This window comes from Clupea harengus, chromosome 6 (genome assembly GCF_900700415.2).
Source record: "Clupea harengus chromosome 6, Ch_v2.0.2, whole genome shotgun sequence".
NCBI classification, from domain to species: Eukaryota; Metazoa; Chordata; class Actinopteri; order Clupeiformes; family Clupeidae; genus Clupea; species Clupea harengus.
Genome location: NC_045157.1, coordinates 3,643,009 through 3,668,008, shown reverse-complemented (window position 1 = coordinate 3,668,008; position 25,000 = coordinate 3,643,009). Strand labels below are relative to the sequence as shown.

At 45.8% G+C, this 25,000-nt stretch overlaps 1 protein-coding gene across 2 annotated transcripts in view; it reads right to left on the bottom strand.

Moving 5' to 3' along the window:
- LOC122132948 (neuroplastin-like) overlaps nucleotides 1–22,611 on the bottom strand; it is a 44,186-nt gene extending 21,575 nt beyond the window's left edge. For both annotated transcript variants that reach the window (XM_042707981.1, XM_042707982.1), the window contains exons 1-3: nucleotides 22,237–22,611; nucleotides 7,649–7,996; nucleotides 1,925–2,126 (exon numbers count right to left, since the gene is read on the bottom strand). In XM_042707981.1, the coding sequence (XP_042563915.1) occupies nucleotides 1,925–2,126; nucleotides 7,649–7,996; nucleotides 22,237–22,312 (626 nt within the window). In that variant the 5' untranslated portion in view covers nucleotides 22,313–22,611. The remainder of the gene's footprint in view (nucleotides 1–1,924; nucleotides 2,127–7,648; nucleotides 7,997–22,236) is intronic.
- Between the last annotated feature and the right edge of the window lie 2,389 nt (nucleotides 22,612–25,000).

Below are 25,000 nucleotides of genomic sequence, written 5' to 3'. Positions count from 1 at the left end.
CCTCTAGGTCACACGACAACACCAAATATGCCAGCTCAGTCCTCTACGTCACAGGACAACACCAAAGATGCCACCTCTGTCCTCTGGAAGCTATTAGGCATGACCCCTGACCCCCCGCATCTCCATCTGGATCCATAACTGCCCGTGTCATAGAGGGCTAAGGTCAATAATAATGATGATAAACGCCACCCTGTGAGAGTCAGGAAGAGTTCAGGGGCTGTGGTCTTTCAGTCTGTTTGATTTCCCTGAAGAGGGATTTAACGGATCTCAACGCTGTTGTATCAGTATCTATCGAGAACATCACAGGTGCTATTTCTGTCAGTTATTTATGTCACGATATATACCTATCGATTATACAGACATATTAAGTACAGAGAATATCCTTTGAACTCAGTTAATCAAAAACAGAAGACATCATGAGTTTCAAGAACAAATCCTGCATACTCATTTTTCGCCTTACAATAATCTTCACTTACGTATTTAGTCAATTGGTTTGCCAATCTTAAAACCTTTACCATTTCAAATAAAACATCAACACAAGCAGCATCATGAAATGGCCAGTGCAGACCGTTCTTCTTATGTAAGAGAAGTAGTGTCTCAATATCATATTTTCACTCCTATTAGCAAACGTGCATCACCACAAAACACAGTGGCTCTGCAAAAACAGGTCGCCAAAGTTGTGCACTTTGGTTTACCAAAACCTCCGTTCATTCACTGTACTCAATAAATTACAAACACAAGAACAGCAACAGTGTGGAAAACAAGCTCCAACAGCATCTCTATTCTCAATGGCAAGGCACAATATGTGACTAACGAGGCATTAAGTGATTTGAGTCCACCATCCTGACATCCATTACAGTCTATTAGAGCAGTAAGCTACAGCACGTCACTGATAAATCACCCAAATCAATCACTCTGACCCCTCTTGAGATCAATTGAATTACTCCATCACAAACCAACAGTTTAAAGCACAACCAGAGTCCCTGGTGTCCCACTCGCCAAGCACACCCCCACGCCATTCGCCAAGCACACCCATGCCAGGCACACCCACGCCAGGCACACCCACACCACTCGCCAAGTACCCCCACTCCACTCGCCAATCACCCCCACTCCACTCGCCAATCACCCCCATGCCACTCGCCAGGCACACCCATGCCACTCGCCAATCACACCACCACACCCCCATGCCACTCGCCAAGCACACCCATGCCACTCGCCAAGAACCCCATCGCCACTCGCCAGGCACCCCCACACCAAGCACACCCACGCCACTCGCAAATCACCCCCATGCCACTCGCCAAGCACACCACCGCAGCTATGCTGTGCTACACGCTGCACTGGAATCTGATTTCGCCATCTGGCTGCGAGGTCATTCGATAAAACTACAAAAACTATAATGTGCACTCTACTTTTTCTAATTCTACGTAAAAGAAAAATCTCAATGAAATCTCGATTCCTTCCATCCCCGACATTGGAAAACACTTACAATTCTTTAAAATATACTGACACCTATCTCAACTTTCTCTTGTCAAGAAATACCACTTGATTGGTATTGAGGAGCCCTTGATATGGAAACAATATCTCTTCATGTAATTTTATTTTGTTGCTAGCCTACGTGGTAGGCAAGCCGTTAATCATTTCTAAATTGATACACAATAATACACAATGTCACAAAATTCTACTTAATATTTCCTGAAAAAACCCTGACCCACCAAGGGTTTCTGTTTCAAAGCTACGATTACCGAGAGCCACTCATTGGACAGAGCCCATATTCATTCATGGGAACAGGCCAGAAGCCTTCAAGTGTTCTAGATTGTCACCTTCCACGTAAGAACACAGCTTGCTTTGTCACTATGAGTCATCATACTGAGGCAGATGGGACAGACACACACACAGACAGACTGAGGGACATGGGCCAGCTCACTTGTGTTCCGTGTTGGTCGACTCCTTCCTGGTGTTATCGATCTCCTCTCCGTTCTTCATCCAGAAGCTCTGGTGGTGGGCGTTGTGTGCCGTGGTCAGGTTGCACTGCAGGATGACGGCCGGCAGAGGGGGGGGCGGCATCCCGTGAGACATCTCGGGTGGCGTGGGGAGGATCACCTGGTCAGAGGAATTGATCCGGGGCTCTGCAAAAGGCAAGAGGGGGTGTGGGTGGGGGGGTGGGGCATGATTAGTTGGACACAGTTATAGAATTGCTGAGGAGCTTTCCCAGAATGCACCTCCACAGTGTCTGATGCTCCATGCAACCTGCGTGGGGAAGAGTACAGCCAAGCACTCATGCATCTCAGCAAAGCCAATCATTCATCTCCAAATGCTTTTTCAAAGATGGCCACAAGAGATGAGTTGACAAACACAATCATAATATTGAACTGAGGCTGTGACAGTTTCCTGTGTGTTGTCCTTGACTCCATAGAAACTTGACCCTTGACATGCAGTCATAAAAAAGATTCAATTTACCATATCAGAATCCATGCTGACACTTACCTTCTCAGGGAAGAAAGAAAACACCTGAATTAATTGCGGGAAAATGTCTTTAAAATAACACATACACACTAGGTTGGAAAATGTCTTTGAAATAACACATACACACTAGGTTGGCCAGATGCTCTGAAACACACCTTTAACGCTGAATGGCGTATACAGTTTGGTGTATTTTCATTGCTAAATGCCTCAAAGTGAAAGCTAAAGGGGACCTAGAGGACACTGGATACTGTTGCCCCAGGTAGGGCCTCGTTCGTGTCATGTTCGTGTGTCTTTAACTAACACCAGGACTAATTCATGCTAATTCATCACATATTTAGCACCCCTGAGGCAGCTAGTCTTTTCTGCTACATTATGAAGCAACAGAAACTGGCTGGTTTGACACGGGTACATGGTACATGGATATTTATATACATTATCACAGCTGTATACCACACAAAATCTATTTCAAATGCATGAATGCACAACCACAAATGATTTTCTTCCCTAAAGAGCACTTTATAAATCAAACCTTTATATAGCAATAGATAGATAAGGCACTACAGACAGATCTTGGGAAGGAGACTGGTTTAGATGAACTGGGCTCCATCTAACTAACAGGAATAAACAAAACACAAAACACATGCATGTATTTTAGATGTTACGCTTCAAGGAAAAGGACACCGTGTCGGTCCTCACATTGAAGAGGTCTCTGGGCGGGATAAATACATACACTAACACACACACGCGCGCGCGCGCGCACACACACACACACACACACACACAATCATTTCACAGCAGCACATATAAAAGTGGAACAAGCCAACTGAATCTGACTGAAATAAGCAATGACACCAGTGCTGGCCTTACGGCTGAGAAACACACACACACACACACACACACACACACACACACACACACACACACACACACACACACACACACACACACACACAGTGTTTATAAAGGGCCCGTGAGGCCAGCTAGGACGCCCAGTGCTGCTTATTGTGGCTTGATACGGAGGGTCTGTGGTGAAGGGCATCCACACAGCGGGAATATGCCTGCTGGTCGGAAGGCTCAGCAAAGAGCTCCTCCCACTCTGCCTTAGGGCGGAACCGTGGCCGAAACCATGGAAACGCAGCAGGAAAGAACAGGGGAGGCGGAGCATCTTAATCTGCCTATTGGCTGGTACAGTAAGCCCTCCACGATTTGCTATGGAGGGACTGTGTGTGTGTGTGTGTGTGTGTGTGTGAGTGTGTGTGTGTGTGTGTGTGTGTGTGTGTGTGTGTGAGTGTGTGTGTGTGAGTGTGTGTGTGTGAGAGTGTGTGTGTGTGTGAGTGTGTGTGTGTGTGTGTGTGTGAGTGTGTGTGTGTGTGTGTGAGAGGGAGGGGGGGGGGGGGGCGTCTCTGGGCAGGGCTGTGCTCAGACTGACTTCTGTTAGCATTCATAGCACCTGCCCCTGCAGTGTTGTGTCCAATTGGCAAAGGGAGTTCCTCTGCTTTCTCTGTTTCTCTCTCTATCTCTCCATCTCTCCTCCATATTCTCTTCTATCTTTCTATTTACCCTTCTACCTCCCTCTCTTTCTGCCCTGTCTATTTTCCATCCCTCCTACTTCTTTCCTTGTTTCTGTCTTTCTATCCCTCCCTCTCTGCATTTGCTTTACCACTTAAGCGACAGCACAACTTGCACTCCCACCTCCGTCAGTTCAGCAGTGTGTAGGCCTCCCCTCCCACACACTCCCCTCTGTCCTCTCTCTCTCTCTCTCTCTCTCTCTCTCTTGCTCTCTCACTCACCCTCTTTTACTCACATTCCCTGGCACGCTTTCTATCTCAAATTTCCCATCCCCCCTTCTCTCTCTCTCTCTCTCTCTCTCTCTCTCTGTCTCACTCACTCACTCACCCTCACACATACACACACTCACTCTCTCTCTCTCTCGCGCACATACACACTCACACACACATGGATTCACGTGCACAGAATAAACTGATATATTTGGGAAATGTGCATTTGATCAACAGCTGTAAAGGCATGCTGCTCTGCTCTGCTTCGCTCTGAGGTGTGCGCACTCAGCATCTCTGCAAGGTCATTTGGAGGACACCTGCTCGGAGACGGGAGAGAGGCGAGAGTCAGTGAATTAGTGACGCCATATCTGTTTCTCTTGCTGTTTTTTTCTCTGCCTTTTCTTCGTTTGTTTTGTTTTTTTGGCTGTTGACCCATCTGGCTTCCACTGGGGCTGTGCTATATTCCCTGAGTCACCCAACCGGGACCTGAGAAGCCAGCGGCACCGCGGGAATGGGCCAGCCAGCCTTTTGTTTACGTGACAGGCGATAATGGCTTCATTTGGCTCATTCCCTTACGTTTGTTTGGAATTATTTTTGTCTGTTTTAACAGATAAATCTTACTGGCCATATCAGCATGATGGTGCATGAAATCCAACACTGGCTGTGGAGAGAACTGGTCTTAAACAGCTCGGGTGACACAAGTGTGTTTATCAGCAGCACACTGCGAGGAGTGCATCGTTAAGAGACCCAGCAATGCCCCATTCTGAATCTCTGAACACTGAATGTCAAAATGCACATAAAATGACAGGCAGCAGACGGGGTTAGAGGAGTTTGATACACAGCGCTATGGCAGATCTAAGCCAATCACAGCGCTGTGGCAGATCTAAGCCAATCACAGCGCCATGGCAGATCTAAGCCAATCACAGCGCCATGGCAGATCTAAGCCAATCACAGCGCTATGGCAGATCTAAGCCAATCACAGCGCTGTGGCAGATCTAAGCCAATCACAGCGCCATGGCAGATCTAAGCCAATCACAGCGCCATGGCAGATCTAAGCCAATCACAGCGCTATGGCAGATCTAAGCCAATCACAATCCTACATGTAAAAATACAGCTTCAAGCTAAAACAAGACCACATGTCAGAACAATCTCTTTAGACCACAGACTATACATTCCAGTCCGGGTGTCATCAGCATGTATAGCCTGTTATATACATGTGATATTACGCATATACCATGAATGCATTCGCACTGCGTGTATTACATGTATATATCATATGGGAACACTTAGTCTCAGTAATGACAAAATATGTTTCATAATCGAAATAATTTTTACTTCAGGGGATTAATTTATCATTTTCCCATGAATAACTCATCTCTAGTCTGCATGATCGCTAGGTGGTTTAAAAATCACCATATAGCGTAGATTACCCCTCACTAAACTCTGATAACTAAGGGCAGTCGTGCCCCAGTTCAGAACGTTATTTATATCTTAAGCATTGAGATGTGAGTGAGTCGACAGGACAGGTAGACTCATGTAGCTGTCAGGTTGATATGGTAACAGCAGTTTAGGGAGGCATGCTGAAACTGTTGGAGTGCAACATTTAAGGCGTAATTTACATTTAGTCATTTAGCAGCTTTTATCCAAAGCGACTTACATATGTGCGACTTACAATGTATACACATTTTACATTTTACACTGATGGCACACTGCACATCAGGAGCAATTAGGGGTTCAGTGTCTTGCTCAAGGACGCTTCGACAGGGAATCGAACTAGCAATCTTCTGATTACTAAACGACTTCTCTACCACTGTATCACTGTCGCCCCATATTAGTTGGTGTTTAGTTGGTGTTAAAAAAAGCCCACAACAGGATGGTCATCAGAGTGCTCGACCTCTCCTTGCAGACAGTCTGTATAATGAGCCTACTGTGGCCAACGCACCGCTCAGAAACACTGGCCCTGGTGGCAAGGCTGCTGATGGCATCAGTGATCCAGGATGACACCATAACACTGCCGGAGGATTTTCATGTGCACAGAGAACGGTGGAGAGAGGAAGTATGTATGTATGTACTGTATATATATAATGTCATTACTGATACACCACCACAGAGATGAGATGTAAGAGAAGGCACAAGGGTAAACGTGGGCGAGCCGGTCAAGAGACTCTCCCGCCACGGATACTTCTCTGCGGGCAGACAAAACAAACCTCTGCCCCGCCAGAGACGAGGTGACTGTCTTATCAGGCGAGGCGCCACAGAGGACAGAACTGGGGAGCAATCGTTCTTTTTTTCATTTTGCATTATGCAGTATTTATTTGTTGTTGTTGTTGTTGTTGTTGTCGTTGTTGTTTACTTGTTTACATAGAGGTACTGTCTGTAAACTGAATGACCCCTTCCTTGTGTCTTCTACTCACACTTCCCTGCAACCCTTGAACGGTACATAGAGCACGGACACAAATCAACTTAAATAAACAGGGGGGGAGACAAAGAAATACCACGACACACATTCAAAGCATCCAGAGAACCAACAGCCTCTAGAGGCCTACAGGGTTGCAGACAGACTTTGCAAGACTTTGGCTCTGAAGCAAATTAAACCCACATGACATGACAAAACGTTCTCTTTAGGAAGATACGCTAAAAAGGAATATGTAAAATAAAATAGAATAACGAAGTAAAAAAAAAGTGTGGTTGTTGCTGTTTGTTGTTGTTTGTAAGACACGTGAGACAGAAAGCCACAGAGGTAGTACAGGGCAGCCAGGGATGAAGCGAGGGGGGGGGGGGGGGGGCAGAGAGACTGGGGTGGGGGGAGAGAGGAGGACGTGAACTGGGTTTGTGCTCATCCACAACAAGAGGCTCCAGGAGGAGAAGAGAGAGGGTTGGTTTTTTTCTTGGGGGGGGGTGGAGTTTGCAATGGGGCTTCTGAATGTCTAGTGAATTCAGTGAATCCTCAGTTTCTGGGAATTCCGGGAAGGGGGACACAGTACAGTAGGATCATATCACAGTCAAAACAATACTGAAAAAAATATCACACCAAGAGCAAGAAGGCAATATACAGAAAGACCTCAGAATAATACACATGTAAAGTGCTCAGATGTTCTTCTCACAAATGTCAGGGGAAACTTAGATTCAAAATGGAGCCCAAATGCAATAGAGGTTCTGGATTCATGTTTTGTCTCCTTCAATTTGCACACAGTCACATGAGGGGGACAAACAAGGAGGGCGTTGTACGGACATTTGTGTGTGGTGAAACATGTGGTGTGCAAGTGTATGAAGTGGTAGGTGGTGGGAGGGTGTGTAGTTGTCTGAGGTAGGTGGTAGCAGTTTAGTTAGCCCTAGATTTGCTTTTGTTTTACATCTCATTTTGTCTGTGTGACCATCTAGGCGGTACGGGACATAGACCCACTCACTCTGCAGGACGGTTATGGTGGCTTGGGCGCGGATCCATGTCTGGGCCGGGTTCTGCCGCAGGTCGTTACGGCGCGGGTCGTTGCTGGCCCGACACTCGTAGGTCCCGGAGTCCTCCAGCTTGAGCTGCGTGATGCCCAGGACGCTCACGCCGTTGCTGCCGTACGCCGTGTTGATGGAGACGCGGCGCTTGCGCGCGCCGTCCCACAGCTGCTTGAAGGAGTCGGCGCGGTTGACCTCGGCGTACCACCACTGGATCTCCGGCGTGGGGTTGCCCACCACGTCGCAGTACAGCTCAAACGTGTCCCCTGTCAGCTTCGTCTCAGACATGGGCGACTTCACAAACCCAGCTGAAGAAGACAAGATGGCGGAAAGAGGGAGGGGAGTGAGAAGGAGGGCGGGAGGGGTAGAAGAAGAGTTAGGAGGGAGGGAGGGAAAGATGGGTAGATAGGCCAAGGGATGTGACAAGAGGGTAAGAGATGGAGAGGATAAAAAAAGGATCAAGTTGAAAGGAAAATGGGAAAAAGAAAGAACAAAATGTGATTAAATTGCAAATAAATGAAGAAGAAGCAGGTCAGTAAAATCATGTGATAGAAAAGCTTGATGAAAGAAAACGAAGCCATTTTAGGTACGGAGTGAGGAGAAGGCAGAGGAGGTGTTAGAGAGAGGAGATGTGCCAATGAGATACAGGTTAATGGCCGCCTGTAAAACCCACGCCCAACGCCATCCATTGCCAGTCTGTTAGCGCGCCTGTCAAACGAGACCTTGACCCCAGGACGACCCCAGGGCCTCATCTACACAGGCGGCAATCCAAAGGGAAATGCAAGTGACCTCACATGACCTTGAAGCCCACCCCAGAGGCAGGAAGTACCCACTCAGCGGCAGCACCTGGTCTCCATGGTGACCGTGATGCCTTCCAACGCTGTGTGTTTTGTATTGGTGATTGCCTACGTCATTTTGTCACCAAATAGAAATTCAAATAACTAAAGTTGGCAGTGTGATATTGATATTGTGATCATTAGCCTAAGTCAGTTTAGCCTCTGGCACGAAGAATGAATTAAACCCATATCAAGCAGTGGTGGAATACACAGTAAATATACAGTAACAGTATAGTTTTATATTTTAGACACAGCTTCTTTTCAAGGTCTCCAGTGTTTTCCACAAACAATAATGAAGTGCACATTCTTTGATACAGATTTCCACAGACTGTCCTACTTAGAACCGCAGGAATCAAGGCTCCCCTTTCATCCAGACTTCAGAAAACACTTAGACAACTCATCATCATAATATACAGTCCATATCCTGTCTAATCCCAGGACAGACAGACAAACGATATACAGGCAGGAATGGCATACTGCTTGTCTTAACATAAATATGCCATGTGTCAGGGTGCTAAATGCTACGTTCTTATGTCAGACACAGGGACAGAGCTTTATGCCTGGATCTCACAATGGTGTCTAGGAATCGCTCTGCAGTTCATGCTGTCCCATGATCCTTTGGGACTGTGACGACATGGCCAGGATGGGATTGGGGCACCATGGCAACCAATCTGTTTATCAATGTACAGGTACCTTCACAGGGCAACTGAGTGCAGCCCTGATACAACTCTAGGCTTCCCCTTTGGCTTATTTCTATGACACTCTTTCTGGTGAACTGCTCAGCATTTAGAGGATGGACCTTTAAGGCTGCATTGGCCACCGTTCCTTCATTGAGGATATGATAAAAATAAGACCTATAAGATAAACCTAAAAAATCTATAAGATCAATACTATGTAATGTGTACTGTAACTTGCACTGAATGAAAACCTCCAACGACTACATCAAGTACATACTTATAAATCTGTTGACATAGAGGCTTTTACTGAACATTTTCTACGTACTTTCATTCAATTAAGAGACTACCAAGAAAACAAAAATCAGTTTCTTTCATCATCCACAATATGGCACTTAGAATGCTACCAACGTATTTAGATATGGTTGCTCTTTTGATTCAAGTGTATTGATCGAAATATCCTACAGTATATTGCACTGCAATATGGAGCAAATTACATGACAATTGTATCATGTTTCAAGTATTGTGATAATATTGTATTATTTGGCCTTCAGTAATTCCCAATCCCCTTGAAGACAGCTTGGAGTAAAGGCTTGACACTGACCTTGCAAAACAGACAGAGGTTTGAGAGCATTATGAAAAACATGTCTGAATAGGCCGGCTGCCTGTCTCCTTGACTCAAATGGCCCTCTCCCTCTCTCTGACTCACGTTGCCTCTCTCACTTGCTGTGTGTGTGTGTGTGTGTGTGTGTGTGTGTGTGTGTGTGTGTGTGTGTGTGTGTGTGTGTGTGTGTGTGTGTGTGTGTGTGTGTGTGTGTGTGTGTGTGTGTGTCAGTCATGTGTGTGTGTGTGTGTGTGTGTGTGTGTGTGTGTGTATGTGTGTGTGTGTGTGTGTGTGTATGTGTGTGTGTGTATGTGTGTGTCAGTCGTGTGTGTGTGTGTGTGTGTGTGGGTGTGTATGTGTGTGTGTGTGGGTGTGTGTGTGTTTCTGGCAGCACACTCCTCGTCCCGGCCACTCTGATACACCACGGGCCTTTCACACACACTCTAGCTGTCTGCCGCTCTGTCTTGTGATTGGGGACGAGTTATTAAACCGTCACACACACCTAACAGTGCCACACCTTACACACACACACACACACACCTAACAGTGCCACACCATACACACACACACACACACACACACACCTAACAGTGCCACACCATACACCAGGTGAAAGAGATAGATCCACTACCTTGCTAAGAGATGTACACCAGGAACAGGTGGAATGCTGGGATTCAATTGTGGTGAGTAACTGTACCAAAGGATGCTTCCTGGCCTGTAGAGACTCAACATTATAGATTCGCTTCATATACTGTTCAATATTGGCAGGTAACTGATATTATAAAAATGCTGAATATCCAATATTGTTCTAATTGCTTTGTGTGTAAGTATGGGTTATGACTTTGCACAAATCAAACCTAATGACCTGTAACAATCCCTCCGATCAATGACAGCAGCTCTACATGATACACAAAGCCAGAAACAAATCTGAGACGGCCAACTTCAGGGTTGTGTGGTTCGAACGCGCACATTCAAAATCTGAGACGGCCAACTTTAGGGTTGTGTGGTTCGAACGTGTTTCTGCTTCTATATTTTGCAGCAAAAACGAGGCCCCTTGGCTGGAGTCAGAAAGGTCAGGTGTACCATTCCTCCATCTCTCCCTCCTGCCCTCGGCTTCTCTATCCCTCCATCTCTCGCTCCTGCCCTCGGCTTCTCTATCCCTCCATCTCTCTCGCCCTGGGCTTGCTGCATCCTTCGCTCTCTGTAGCAGATCCTGTCACCGCGTCTAAAATCAATGAGCCAAAAGAGCTCATCTTGGTCTCTCAATGAAGTCAACCTGATAGCCAATCACCTGCTACTGCGTGCAGACATGCTGATAGGCTACACTCTCAGGAAGTCAGTCTGCTCAGTCTCTCTGTCTCACACACACTCACACACACTCACTCTCACACACACACACACACACACACACACACACTCACACACACACACACCCATGGGTTTCCATCCAACTTCTTAATGCGAATTTGATCATTTGAATAGGAAACTGAAAGTCAAGGACATAGGGTATGATGCCACTAAGGTTGATGGGAACGTTTTTTTTTTTGTTTTTTGTGTTTCCGTTTAAGTTGCCCTGACAACCTCAAATTCTGTTCACAACTCCTCCCTTGATTAGAAGAGTGGCCCTTTTTCATTAGCATAACACAGCGGATGGAAGCACACACAGACTCGCATCTCTTTTAGCCAAATGTTCACAAACGCGCTTAAATATGCAAGTTGGATGGAAACCCAGCTACACACACACACACACACACAAACACAAACACTCACACACACACACATTATCACACACATGTATACACATTAGCAATCTCAGACACTTCCCCATCCTTTTCAAGGATGACTCTTTTGACTCTTGCTCTCTCTCTCTCTCTCTCTCTCTCTATCCCCTTTGTTCTTCTCCTTGGTCATATCTTCCTTTCCTCCTCTACCTCTCACTTTTATTTCTCTCTCTCTCTCTTCTCTTTCTCTGCCTCTTAGGTGTGGCCATGTGAAGGGGAAAGGAAACAGAATGTTCAGCTCCCCAGCATCCCAGCCAGGCTGAAGCAGCATGCCAGAACTCCGCAGAGAGGAACCGAGAGACTGTAACCCAGGCTGTCAAGCCGAGAACCAACCACGCCGGGGCCTCTGGCCAACGCAACACGCCATACCAAAAATGTCCAGGAGTACAGAGATTCAGAGAACAGCAAACATCGACACAGGGTGTGTCCAGGAGTACAGAGATTCAGAGAACAGCAAACATCGACACAAGGTGTGCAAATCACCACATAACACACAACCTGCCCCAAAAAACGAGCCAATGTCTAATCCACGCCAGCCCACCGAGTGAACAGATTGAGAAGAATCAGAGTGAGGAAGTGAGTGTAGGAAATTGATAATACTTCAATAAAACTGTTAATGTGTTATGTGATAAACTGTAACGTGCAGAGGCCTAAACTATGGAAGTGCTTCAGATATTGTGGTCAAAAAAGGTGTTTTCCTGTCAAGTCTGATTTCTGAGCACGTTATTTGTGTGTGTGTGGTTGAACTCATGAGTTTGAGACCTGTGTGTACCACCTAGGCCATGATGACAATGTGACTCTGCGCAAATGATACGAAATGAGGATGGTTTAAGAGGCGGCTCAACCCTCTGCGCTTTGGAACTTTGATCTGAGAACGTGCTCACCTTCCCCCGGAGTTGTGTGAATAAAAGTGCCTGCTGTTACTCAACACTCAGTTGAGCCTGTCTGGATTATTCCTAGTGTTTGTTTGTTTGTTTGTTTTGAGCAAGAGCATGTCCAAATAATCAATGATGTGTTTCACTGCTGCATTTCATGTTTGTGTATAACAAAATGCTGAAATAAATGATTGACATCTTGGCGGTGCTCGTCCTATGCTCTGGTGCCATCCCAGAAGGCCAAGAAGAGGCAGAGGCGTGATGTCTTCACAACGAGCCACAGGAGGCACCCCAGAGCCGGGAGGAGAAACACCTGCCTGGAATTAAGCAGCAGCCACTGGCTGGCTGGCTGGCTGGCTGGCAGTGAGAACCTGTCTGTCAGGCCTGATGGGAAGATTACACATCATCCATGCTAAGACAGACAGGCTGAAGGGAGGCTTTCCCCTGACAGGTGTGGTGGACATATTCACTAAGTTACTCTTCGTGAAAGGTTTGTTACAAGCACAGCAGTTTTCCAGCAGAGGAAGAAAAACAAAATAGTAACAGGTACCGGAGTAGTCTTCCTTTACTCGTCGCTAACAGCGTCCTGTGCCAGCTAAATCCTTAAATGTGTGCGTGTGGCCGTTCTGGATCAGATTTCATAAGTAACTGTCTTGATACTCATGCCAGTACGTTCATTCCTGCTTGTCTTAGATGGGACCAACCACACCAGCAAAGCCTAGGCCTACTGTTTCCGTAATTCCACCAAATGTCTGTTAGTAATCAGTAGCCCCTCTCTGGCCTATGATGCCTGCTGCCACAGGAATGCAGTGGTTTGGCCGAGGCCACATTAGCCATCAGCGGATGCCGCTTGATTTGAACACTTTTCCTCCTGCCCTCGAGAAGTTCGGGGAAAAAAATGGAATTTCACGGAGTAAACACACAGGTAAGAGCTTTAATAAAATAAATAATTGAAAACAACACTCCGGGAAGACAGGGAAAAAATAACTGACCCAGTTTTACATACGATCTGCCATGCATGCAGGCAGCGCTGTCCCTGCCCTTCAAATCACATTGCCTGAGCCATACTGCTGCCCGAACCCACCAGCACAAACAACGATGGTTCACCAAGTCCAAAACACACACACACACACACACACACACAAGGTTGCTGCTCCGTCTGAGTAAATATACACACAAACAAACAGAACCAGCTCTTGCGAAAGTACTGTTCGAGGTGGGAGTTCCCTTGAGTGATAGCTGAACTACCATTTTGAATGATTTCTCTTCCTTGCCATTGTGATAATGGCTGGTGACAAAAGGCGTTTGAGAACTTATCATTTTTAGATATTTCGGCTGCAAATGTCTGGACGCTCTCCAGATATAATAACAGAATGTCGCAACGTCAGTAATGAAACACTGGCATGGGTGTTTTCACTTCACTGGGTCTACGGCTTCTCCAGAACCCCAACCCATTAATTTTTAGAATGTTATTCATGAGGCTCTGACAAAAGCATAACAATGGCACAGTAGCAGGGAGAGAGAGAGGGAGAGCGAGAGAGAGAGAGGCACACAGGGAGAGAGAGAGGGAGAGAGAGAGGCACACAGGGAGGGAGGGAGAGAGGGAGAGAGAGAGGCACACAGGGAGAAAGAGAGAGAAAGGGAGAGACAGAGAGAAAGATGGAGAGAGAGCAAGAGTGAGCAAGAAAGGGGAAAGAGGTTTAGAAATGGAGACAGGAATAGAGAGTGAAGAAAGACAGAGATAAAAAAAAAAAAAAGATGGTGGTGAAAATAGCATTCCCTCGTTGTACTCTGTGTGTTTAGGGGGGGGAGGGGGTTATCTCCTGAATCAGGTTGTACTTTTGAAAAAGAACACACCTCTGAGATTATAGTGAATCAGACCACCTTCCAGGGCAGCTGTAATGTCCTGTATGGTGTGTGTGTGTGTGTGTGTGTGTGTGTGTGTGTGTGTGTGTCTATGGGCTATGATCTGAGATCAGAACTACCCTGCCCTTAACCTAAACTGTTCTGGAGTCCTGACTGACTGAAGGTCAAGCGTGAGTGGCACCGCTCACATCTGAGCGCTCTCCTGTTCTCTCATCTCTGAGAGGGAGATCATTTTCTTTCGCTACACAGGGGGTAAGATGCTAAATTCCTTGTGCCGTTGGTTGGCGGGGGGGGGGGGGGGGCTCACACAATGGCCAGCTCTCTGTACATCACACGTGTATCTCCATCCCCAAACAAACCAGATTCAGAACAGATCAGTGATACAAATGTCCTACGGCACGTGCAGGCTGCACAGGGGTGGGGGGGGAGAGGGGGAGCCTAGATCTCGTCTTGAGAGAAGGAGTTTCTGAAATGCAGGTTTCAATGCCATCTGAACACCCACGGATGTGGACAGTAACTGGTGTTCTTAGTTGGTGGAACGTTTGGAACAGGAAGTCAGGCGCCGTAGCCCAGAGGCCCTTCTGAGAACTATAGCTATCTTACTTATAGGGTTGATTCTTATATACTATACTATATACTATAGCTATCTAATATAGGGTTGATTCTTATATACTATAGCTATCTAATATAGGATTGATTCTTACTATAGCTATCTAATATAGGGTTGATTCTTACTATAGCTATCTAATATAGGGTTGATTCTTATATACTATACTATATACTATAGCTATCTACTTATAGGGTTGAGTCTGAGAACTATAGCTATCTTACTTCCCGTCCTGTCTACCCCCTTGTTAGATGTATGTATGGACGGGTGGATTGCCATTTTCTCTAGTTTACTATGCGACAGGCTATGTTGCAGGTACTTGTGTACTTGTGCTGTAACAATAAAAGGACTAAAAAGGACTACTACTACTTATGGGGTTGAGTCTTTCTTTCCAAAATGTTGCTCCCTCTACTCATACTACAACTGGTTATCCACTATCCTGTCCGGCTGTCCTTTTTTATTATAATCATTTTAATATATATATATATATACTATATTTGTATTTATTTTTTTGACATGAAGTCATTTATATAAAACAACACGGCTAAGTATCAGTGTGTGTATGTGAGCTTGTGCAGGGGATCAGCCATGTCATGCTCTAGCCGAGGTCCCGGGTGTGTCTCCACAGTAGACAGGAGGACACGAGGACTCCCCATGGAGCGCAGGAACACAGCATTCATCATCCAGAAGTTCGCCTGCTCCTCAGCCTGCCGGCAGGGACCAGGCCCCCGGCTCTGCAACAACCAGAGCAGCCAGCCAGGTCCCACTGGACCCTACACTAAAGGTGACGTCTGCTTCGTGTGTGTGTGTGTGTGTGTGTGTGTGTGTGTGTGTGTGTGTGAGACAGATATGGTGATTTCCTCTGAAAATATGGATTCTTGCCAGTATTCAGGGGGATTGAAGGCTGTGCAAATGGCAAGTGTGTGTGTGTGTGTGTGTGTGTGTGTGTGTGCGCGCGCACGCGTGTGTGCTTGAGTGTGTGGGCGTGTGTGTGTGTGTGTGTGTGTGTGTGTGATACTGAGAGAGAAAAAGAGAGATAGTGTAGGTGATACCTTCTGAACGTATGGATACTTGCCAGTGTTCATGGGCAACTGAAGTCTGCAAAAGAGTGTGTGTTTGTGTGTCTGTGTTTGTGTGTGCGTGTGTGTGTGTATGTGTTTGAGTGTGTGTTAGTGACTGAGTGAGCGAGTGTATGTGTGTGTGTGTTGGTCTCTGTACGAGAGAGATATACTGTGGGTGATTTCCTCTACACATTTGGATACTTGCCAGTTGTTGGAGGGATTGAAGGCTGTGTGTGTGTGTGTGTGTGTGTGTGTGTGTGTGTGTGTGTGTGTGTGTGTGTGTGTGTGTGTGTGTGTGTGTGTGTGTGTGTGTGTGTGTGTGTGTGTGTGTGTGAATGTGTGTGCCAGCTTAATGTAGGTGAATTGCTCAGAGAACGAGTGTGTGTGTGTGTGTGTGTGTGTGTGTGTGTGTGTGTGTGTGTGTGTATGTGTGTGTGTTTAACGGGGATGTCCTTGTCATTTGGGGTTATCCTCATAAATGCACATATTTTAAAACTTAAGCAGCACATTTGCATTGCAGTCGCGCAAGGAGCAGTCAAGGCTGGAAGACACGTCTTTCTTTGTAACGAGTTATGATACTTATTGTAATAACACTACAGACATCTAATACCCACTTAGCATGACAACATCCGCAGCCAGAGAGGGCTAGGCAGGGACATTAGGAGAGCTAAGTAAGCCCAGCCTTCCCACTGAACAGGCTGCTAGCATTACAGGTAGCCTCCATACACACACACTCTCTCTCACACACACACACACACACCAATATCACATAAGCCTTGTAAACAGAGAGCACTACTACTGTACCCTACTGACTCTAAGATGTATTTACAGATATAAATGAGGATATAGATGTAGATTTAGATATAGATAGATATAGACAGTGTATATCAAATACATTCATACTTCTGAATTGTATCATCATACTTCATCAATATGTCAGCGTTGGGGTTAGCCTACGCTACACCCCCGTGGATGAGCTTGACCCAGTGAAGGAATGCGTCCCAGCAGCTGTAGGGATTGTGTGTTCGGCAGCTAACTGAAGGCCCACGTTTAAGATGTGACTTTGCCCCTGTCGCTCGCGTCAGGGAGGTGACACCCGGCCATTTAATGAGATTAAAATCTCAACGAGACCCTTTCACAGGGTCAGAAGCGCTAAGCCGACCTCACTGACAACTGTTACCCCCTCATTCAGCACTGGGTGGGGCAGGGAGGGTGATGTCCCTCAACCCAATGGCACTGCTAAGGTAAAGCTGCAGTCTACTATGGCCCCATGGTAAGCCAATGGCAGTGAGCTCCCATCTCCAGTGATCTGTCCAAGACCGTCCAGTCCAGCCTGTAGCAGGGAGCAGAGGCAGGCTCTGTGGAGGATGCTTCTTCCATGACAACGGCATGCACAGAAATTCAATTCCAAGCCATCTGCTTTAGAAACCATCTCAGTCAATAGCAAATGTATGAGTTATTGATTATATACACTCCCTTGGTGATCACCACACCGGAACCATGTCTGTTTGAAGACAGTGGATGGGCACGCTTCATACCTGGCTCTGTCAGGGAAAACAACACGCATTGGAAACAAACGCTATGTCGTGCTTAGGAACTAAGCTGCTCGGAACTTCACTTGTGGCTACAGTCTCGCACTTTTACTGAAAAACGTACCTCCTTACCGCAGCCCTGAGATTAACTGCACCAGTGACAAGCACAGCTGCAGCTAACATCAATCAACCGAGCTCCTTACTTTGCTCTCTACAGAAGCCACGCAAGATAGGAGGGCTGATTTTCCAGGACTATCTCCTGAATTTCCTGAGACCAAGTTCCCTCTCTGTACATTGAGGGTGGCCTTCCTCCTCCTGCGCCGGTCTGTGAATGACTCAGTTCAAGTTGCAGGGTGGCGCATCGATTGGACGTCTGTCACATTTTGATGAAGATGAAGGCGGGGGGGAAGCAGCTGTGCACAGAGACGAGCAGCACGCCGAGAAGATGCTGAGCTATTCTCAGGGAAAAATGCTATGGAGAACTCGAGGAGGCTAGTGTGTGCGTGCGCGCGCGCGAGCGAGAGGAGGACCGAACACGACACAGCTCCATATGGGCTGTGTCACGTTGGACGATTCCCAGCTGTTTTGTATGCCAGAGAAAGGAGGAAACAGTTGGCTCTTCTTTCTTTTTATCTTTCTTACATTTTCCCACATACACATCTGTCATCATGTCATCATGCCGTAGAAGAGGGGGGGGGGGGCATCCGTGTGAGCCATTAACAGTTAATGGACTCGCTTTCACAAAAGGACATTAAAGCCACTGTTTTGTGCTCCGTGTGTCAGGGGCTAAAAATAGGAATGCGCGGCAGAGCGGACACTGCTATTTACAGTGCTGCCGCCATCACTGGCTAAAGTGAGCGCCTTGTGGCCGGGGCCCAGCGCACCCTGAATAATCACTTTCCACAGGTCCGCTTTCACTGGGGCGCCGACGCAGTCTCGATGCCGTCTTAAAGACTGCAATTATATCACTACTTTCACCTCCCCCTCAGCCGGAGAGGAGGGTATTCTGTGGGGTGTGAGAGGGCAGTGGGCAGGTGGAAATAATTAAACGTATACGAACACCTTGCCTCTCACAACATTGCGGATATCATGACTGCACCAACCTCCAACGTCTAGCCCCTTAAAGGGGCAACACTGCAGATCATGACCAGATTCACGGCACACGATTGATAGAACGCCACAGATCATTCACACGCCAGGTCCACTGTGTCGTCCATGTGGAGCCGTGGCTATTGGCGGGGTGTGGCTTAGGGAAAGGCCTCAGTGGACGGCTTGGAATGGGTACAGTTGGGCTTTACCAAACAATGGAGGGCTTAGCAGCCTCGGCAGTGGGCTCCATGGCTTCACTCCTCAAAGCGTAACGCCAAACTCTCACAAACCTCAGCCAAAGAGCCGCTGCTACTGAAGGTCTTCTCTTAGCAAGCTAGGTGTAGTCAATATGAACTGTGAAGCACCGGTGTTAATAACAGACAATTCCCTTTCTACTGTTTATTACAATTGAATTACCTAGGAAACAAATTATACTACTTGTCTGGTAACTATGTTTTAATCATATACATACATTTTAATATTATGATGCTAACCCCCCATAAATATAAAGTAGTTATTAAATACACAGTACCTATGGACACTATTTATATTCCTCTTAGTGTGTGTGTGTCAGTGTGTCTTTGTGTGTGTGTGTGTGTGTGTCTATGTGTGTGTATATGTGTGTGAGAGAGAGAGAGAGAGAGAGAGGAGGCGGGAGAAAATTGAGTAAATACTCACTTACTCATTACTGTATAAATATAAATGCGTAAATGTATTTGTTTGTTGGACTTTTACTTTCCACAGATCGCTTTTCTGTTGTGACGATTTCCTGATGTTGGAACCTAGTACCACTACAGCGTGTCAGACCACAAGCTCATCTGCCACAGTTTAGAAGACCAGAGCAACGGCCGTAATAGGTGATGCTATTGGAAATGTAGCAAACACTGGTATGCTAGCAAGGAAGGAAGCCACCCATGCCTGCTGGTGCCCACTGCTAGCATGTCTCTTAAAGAGACAGGAAATAAATCATGTTTACACCAACAAAACCTCCGTTACACTCTGACCTCTATAAGAGAACAAAACCTCCGTTACAATCTGACCTTTATAAGACAACAAAACCTCTGTTACACTCTGACCTCTAAAAGACAACAAAACCTCCGTTACACTGACTATAAGACAACAAAACCTCTGTTACACTCTGACCTCTAAAAGACAACAAACCCTCCGTTACACTGACTCTAAGACAACAAAACCTCTGTTACACTCTGACCTCTAAAAGACAACAAACCTCCATTACACACTGACCTCTATAAGACAACAAAACCTCTGTTACAATCTGACCTCTATAAGACAACAGCGTTTGAACTCTATAAGACAACAAAACCTCCGTTACACACTGACCTCTATAAGACCGACACCCCATCTACTCTCTCTTCATCATTAGACATAAGTACCCACATCTCTCCATAGATTCTTCATATGTAGCTTTGAAGCACCCAGCACATGTGGCAAGCTCTCCTAAAGCAACAGCTTGCAAACATTTCCCACTATTTGAAGTGTGTTTTTTATAGTCTGGTATCTTCTTCTAATTCAATTTAGTGGTATATGGTCATGTGAAGGACCGATAAACGCTGTATTTGACATGACATTGCCAACTATATTGCCAAAGGACACCAGTTAGCATGCTAGCAAGCATGCTAGCAAGCTTTCATCAGTGCCTACGGTGCTGATGTTGGTGTTTGCAAGGGTTAGATTCGAACATGCCCTTAGGTAGTGGTTCGTTTTAGGCCAAAACTCTTTAGCATTGCAACAAAAAAAAGTCTGGTTACTCTTTATTTGGATAGGCGGCTACAGAGACATGTTTGTTGAGATTCAAGGTCAGTCTCTCTAATTGTTCACTGAACCTCACCTTAATCAAACCCTAACCTTAACCATGAATTGTAGTTCACAGCGTTTCAGCAGATCGTTTGTTTATAATCTGAGCATCTGCAGATAGTCTATAGGGGGCCATCCAAATCAAGCGTGACCCAGTGTCTCTCCATTAGACAGCTGCAGTAGTGGCTGCCCATAGATGTATCAAATCCAGCTCCATTCAACAACTGTATTAGAATATAGTGGGTTCCTCTAAGAAAGAATGGCCACTAACCCTCTAACCCTCACTGGTGCATGATGGAGAGATACTGTAAGACAGCGGCTGATTGCCTCGCCACAGTCTTCATCTTCTTTCATCTGCACTCGGAAACGGAGTCAGTGGCGCAATGAGGAAAGAGAAGAAAGCAACCCGTCTCAGGTCTCATATCTGATTTCTTCTCTTATCTTTCTCCTTCTGCTTGTGGAGCTTCCATGACGAGAGGAAAGAAGACTTGTGTTTCCTTCACTTCAAATGTCTGCTAGGGGACACCATAACCGGGAGCTAGAGTAAGAGACATTTGGATCGGAATAAGGTCTATCCTAGAAGGGTACAGTGGGTGATCAGATGGTACCTGCCAATTACATACAAAGACAGTTGTCAAAAGACAGAATAATGCATTTGTTTTCGCAGGAGTCGACTAGATGTGCACAGCCAATACATACCACAGCTTTTTGCTATGGACAATTAGGTAGCATGTATCGTTTGTCATTATGTAGTTATTGTTGTCAAAGACAAAACTCTTTCTAAACCAACCACTACAGTGACACTTTGGAGGAAGTGATTTAAAGCATGATGTTCATCAGTAAACCTGTGCATTCAGCATCTCGCAGGCATTAATACAGGCATTTTTGCATGGATTTGTTTACAAGTTGCATTTAAGTGTTTGTGTGAGAGAAACAATGTGCTGTACATGTATGCAACACTGTCTTTGTTTATCATGTTGAGAGTGACCCGCCGAATCTCAAGGTGGTTTATTTGGCAACAAAAACTACATAAGGCACATAATAATTGTTTTTGATGTTGATGCTGTTGCAGAGGTTGTTCTTGCTTTTCACATAACAAATACTTCCATGCTGATGAAAATATGGCTTGAGTAAAAAAAACAGGCAGACAGCGTAAAATCAAACGGGCACATGGCTCGCCCCCCTAGAGGTCGAGCGCATGCAAAGGCCGGGTAGGTCATTAGTTATCACGCGCAAAGGAAGTCCCGCCGACAGTGAGCCCGCGCGGATCTCCCCCTTCCACATTCCTTAGGGCGGTCCGCATCCATTATAAGGCATGCCTACGCCAGGACACGACCCCTCGATTGCAAGCAAACATACACCAAACGCACTAGCCACCAACAAACCTGTGTTGATACATACTCAAGTAAGCTACAAAACGAAATTAAGACGTGCCATTGGTAAAACCACTGTTATGATGTAATATATACATGGCCCATAATCAATCTACTGAAAGGCGCTTGTTGAAATATTTAAGTAAGTAAAGTTGAATAATGCAAACCATCGCAGTACATTTAATGCGCTTGTCACCTGCTGACATAAATCATATCTCTAATTAAATCGACATGGCGTAAATATAAATTACAGGACACACACATATATATATATATATATAAGGCAACAATAATTGTTTCTATGTCCTCCACGAGCCGACCCCTCACAAGCAACATCTTCTCAAACCATCATGATTCCTAAAGACGATTAACAAGCCACAGCGACATCCATGGTCTAGCCTGGTGTCCTGGCCACGGTCGCATCTTTATTCTTACCGTTTTGAGCTGAGGCGTACTGCAGCATTAAGTTTCCAAAAAGGACCACCGCCAGCAACACTGCATTGAAGTGCATTCTTGAGTCTCGGTCTGGGTAACCGATGGTCAAAAGAGATGCTGGATGAAAGCTATTGACAGCGGAAATAGAAGATGACAGTTGCAGGTAGCCTACAAGCGGGCATTAACAAATCGGAATGCGTAGTGGTTGGTCTTGGTCGTCTCTGGTCAATGACGACAGCGTTCTTAAAAAATATAATGATGATTCTTTGGTGTCAAAGGCAGCCTCGGAATGTTTATTGCAAGCCCAGTGGCCAAGAGATGCCGATGATGGGCCACAGGCGGAGTAGTCTCCTTCATCGGATTTCAGAGTAGCGATCCTTCGATGCCAGTGCGTGCATCCACAACATTGGCTCAGGCGGATCAATGCTGCGTGTTCTACTGCGCAGCAGCGAAACACATCCACATACGATCCACACTCGGGGATTGTTTTGTAGCGTACCGCTGCTTGGAAATCTCAGAAACCCATGACAGGACCGAAATTACGCAGTCATAAAGTGATTTATCAAAACTGCTTGGCAGTCTCTATTTTCAACTGGCATTCATTTTTAATGAGTAACGCATTATTATACCAGTTGCCAGGTGCACTGTGTGTGGCCAAGCGCTCTCTGATAGTGATTAAATCCACTCAGATGCGTTTCATGTGAGTCCACAATAACCGCACTTTTGCGCATGATCATTAGCCTACTATTAGCATGCGCTGTAATTTAAGCAAGCACTGCAGTCCTGACACAAAATGACAAATGTCAAGTACGCCGTCGAAGTACAATATCTGTTCTTCACTAAGGTTCAGAAACATTCAGTAATTCGATGTTGAATTTACGGCGTGCAATAGAAGAACAAAGAAAATATTGTGATGTTGGTGGCAATGATGATTATGATAATAATACAAGGATATATGATACAGGTAGTTAGCCCGTCGTGTTTACCATTAAAAGGGGAAAATGCGCATTTATTCTGCATGAACTGCAGTATTATGGATGAACTGGCCCTGACATCTACGGTCCCAACATGGCCTCCGTTAATCCGACGGATCTTTTCTCTCCTACGAGATTTTGCCGCCATCGTATGGTGTGTTGCTGAAGGTTCGTTGTGTTTCCCATTTCTGCAAGGCACTACATATCCTACAATAAAATCTTGAAAAACCTACCCAGCACAAAACCAAGCAAGCCTCACCTATGAACGCACTTGCTGAGTGCTGCCCTGCCAATATTATATCCTGGATTATGAAAGACAATTATTGGTTGAAATCAATTATTGTGAAGGCCTACACAGATGATGGATACATCGATTTTGGTGTTTGTAAAAATGATTATAGCTGGTTATTTCATAGCCTTGTCTTGATTCACCATTATTTTTGACACATTTTGATCTAATAGTGTATTGTGTTTTTTCCCATTTCCCATGTATTCTGCGTGTTCTTCAGGACATACAGATGGCAGCAAATGCCAATCGTTTTGCTACAATGATGAAACATCTCGAATTCTTATGTGCAGTTTCTATAGAGCGTTACATGGCACCTTAATCGTGGAATAGCAAACCTTATTGTAATGTACACGTTTTGTTTTGAATGTCAACGATGCGTCATTATCTGTGCTTGTTTGTAGAACACGCTTGTTGTAGAATGGCGCTTCAGGTGGTAAAACACACAACTTTGTCTGACTCTATGGTCGCTTTATGATTCATTTCATGACATCTCTTAGAATGAAACGCTTTTAAATGAAAGACTGTCCTCAAATAGCTGAGATAAATGCTGTACACATCCACTAGAGGGGACAAAATAAGAAGACCCACACTCATCACCCAATGACAGAACAAATTGACTTTCCTCCACTTTCCTGCCCTCCCTCAAACACGTCCATAAAAAAAAAAATATTTAAATCAAGGCCCCACCTGCCACCTTCTGAGAGCCAATTATTTGGACAAATCTAGTGGCTGATGGCACACCCTCCTTTGTTCAAAACCAATAGGAATGGAAGTGTGGCACTTTGCCTGCGGGGAAAAAACTTTCCCCGGGATCAGAGTTAGTCACGCATCACCTAACTTTTGCCAATGTGTTCACAACGGTGCTCCCTCTTTTGGAATTTTGACCATTACAACTATTATTATTCTGAGGTGTGTTTAGTATGGGAAGTAGACAACAATGGCTTACAAGACTGAAGAATGAACTTAGCAACAGTCCTCTTGTTTCAAATGTGGCCTTCGGCTTCATACTTATGGGACTAGAAAAATTGGTGGAGTTGGAGTTTGAGTGTCCTTGCAATCCCAAATGGAATGGAGTGTTTTCCTCAGCTTTCTTCATCATCCCCGCCGTCATGGCCTTCACGTTGATGCTGATTATTCAAGGGATGCAGATGTGACACTTGGTGTCGCAAGACCTTATCCCTCTCCAGCTTCGTCCCGGCGATCGTGTGGTTGATATTGCTCTTCCTCGACGGGCAGTACTTTGCGTGCGCAATGACGGACTGGAAGGGCAGGTTTGTCATCGTTGACAAAGCGGCTCCGCAAAAATGGTGTGAACCCACGAACGAGGACGACGTCACGCCGCAAGAACTGATGCTTCGCTCGCAGCAGTTATTCGTTGTTTCTCAGGTGAGCTCGCGTGGTGAAGTTAACAGCTGGGGGCAAACTGTTGGATGGCTCCGTCGCAGTATATTTCCGCTGTGCGCCCGAGATTTATTTTTCAGTCTGTCTTTACATGTTCACT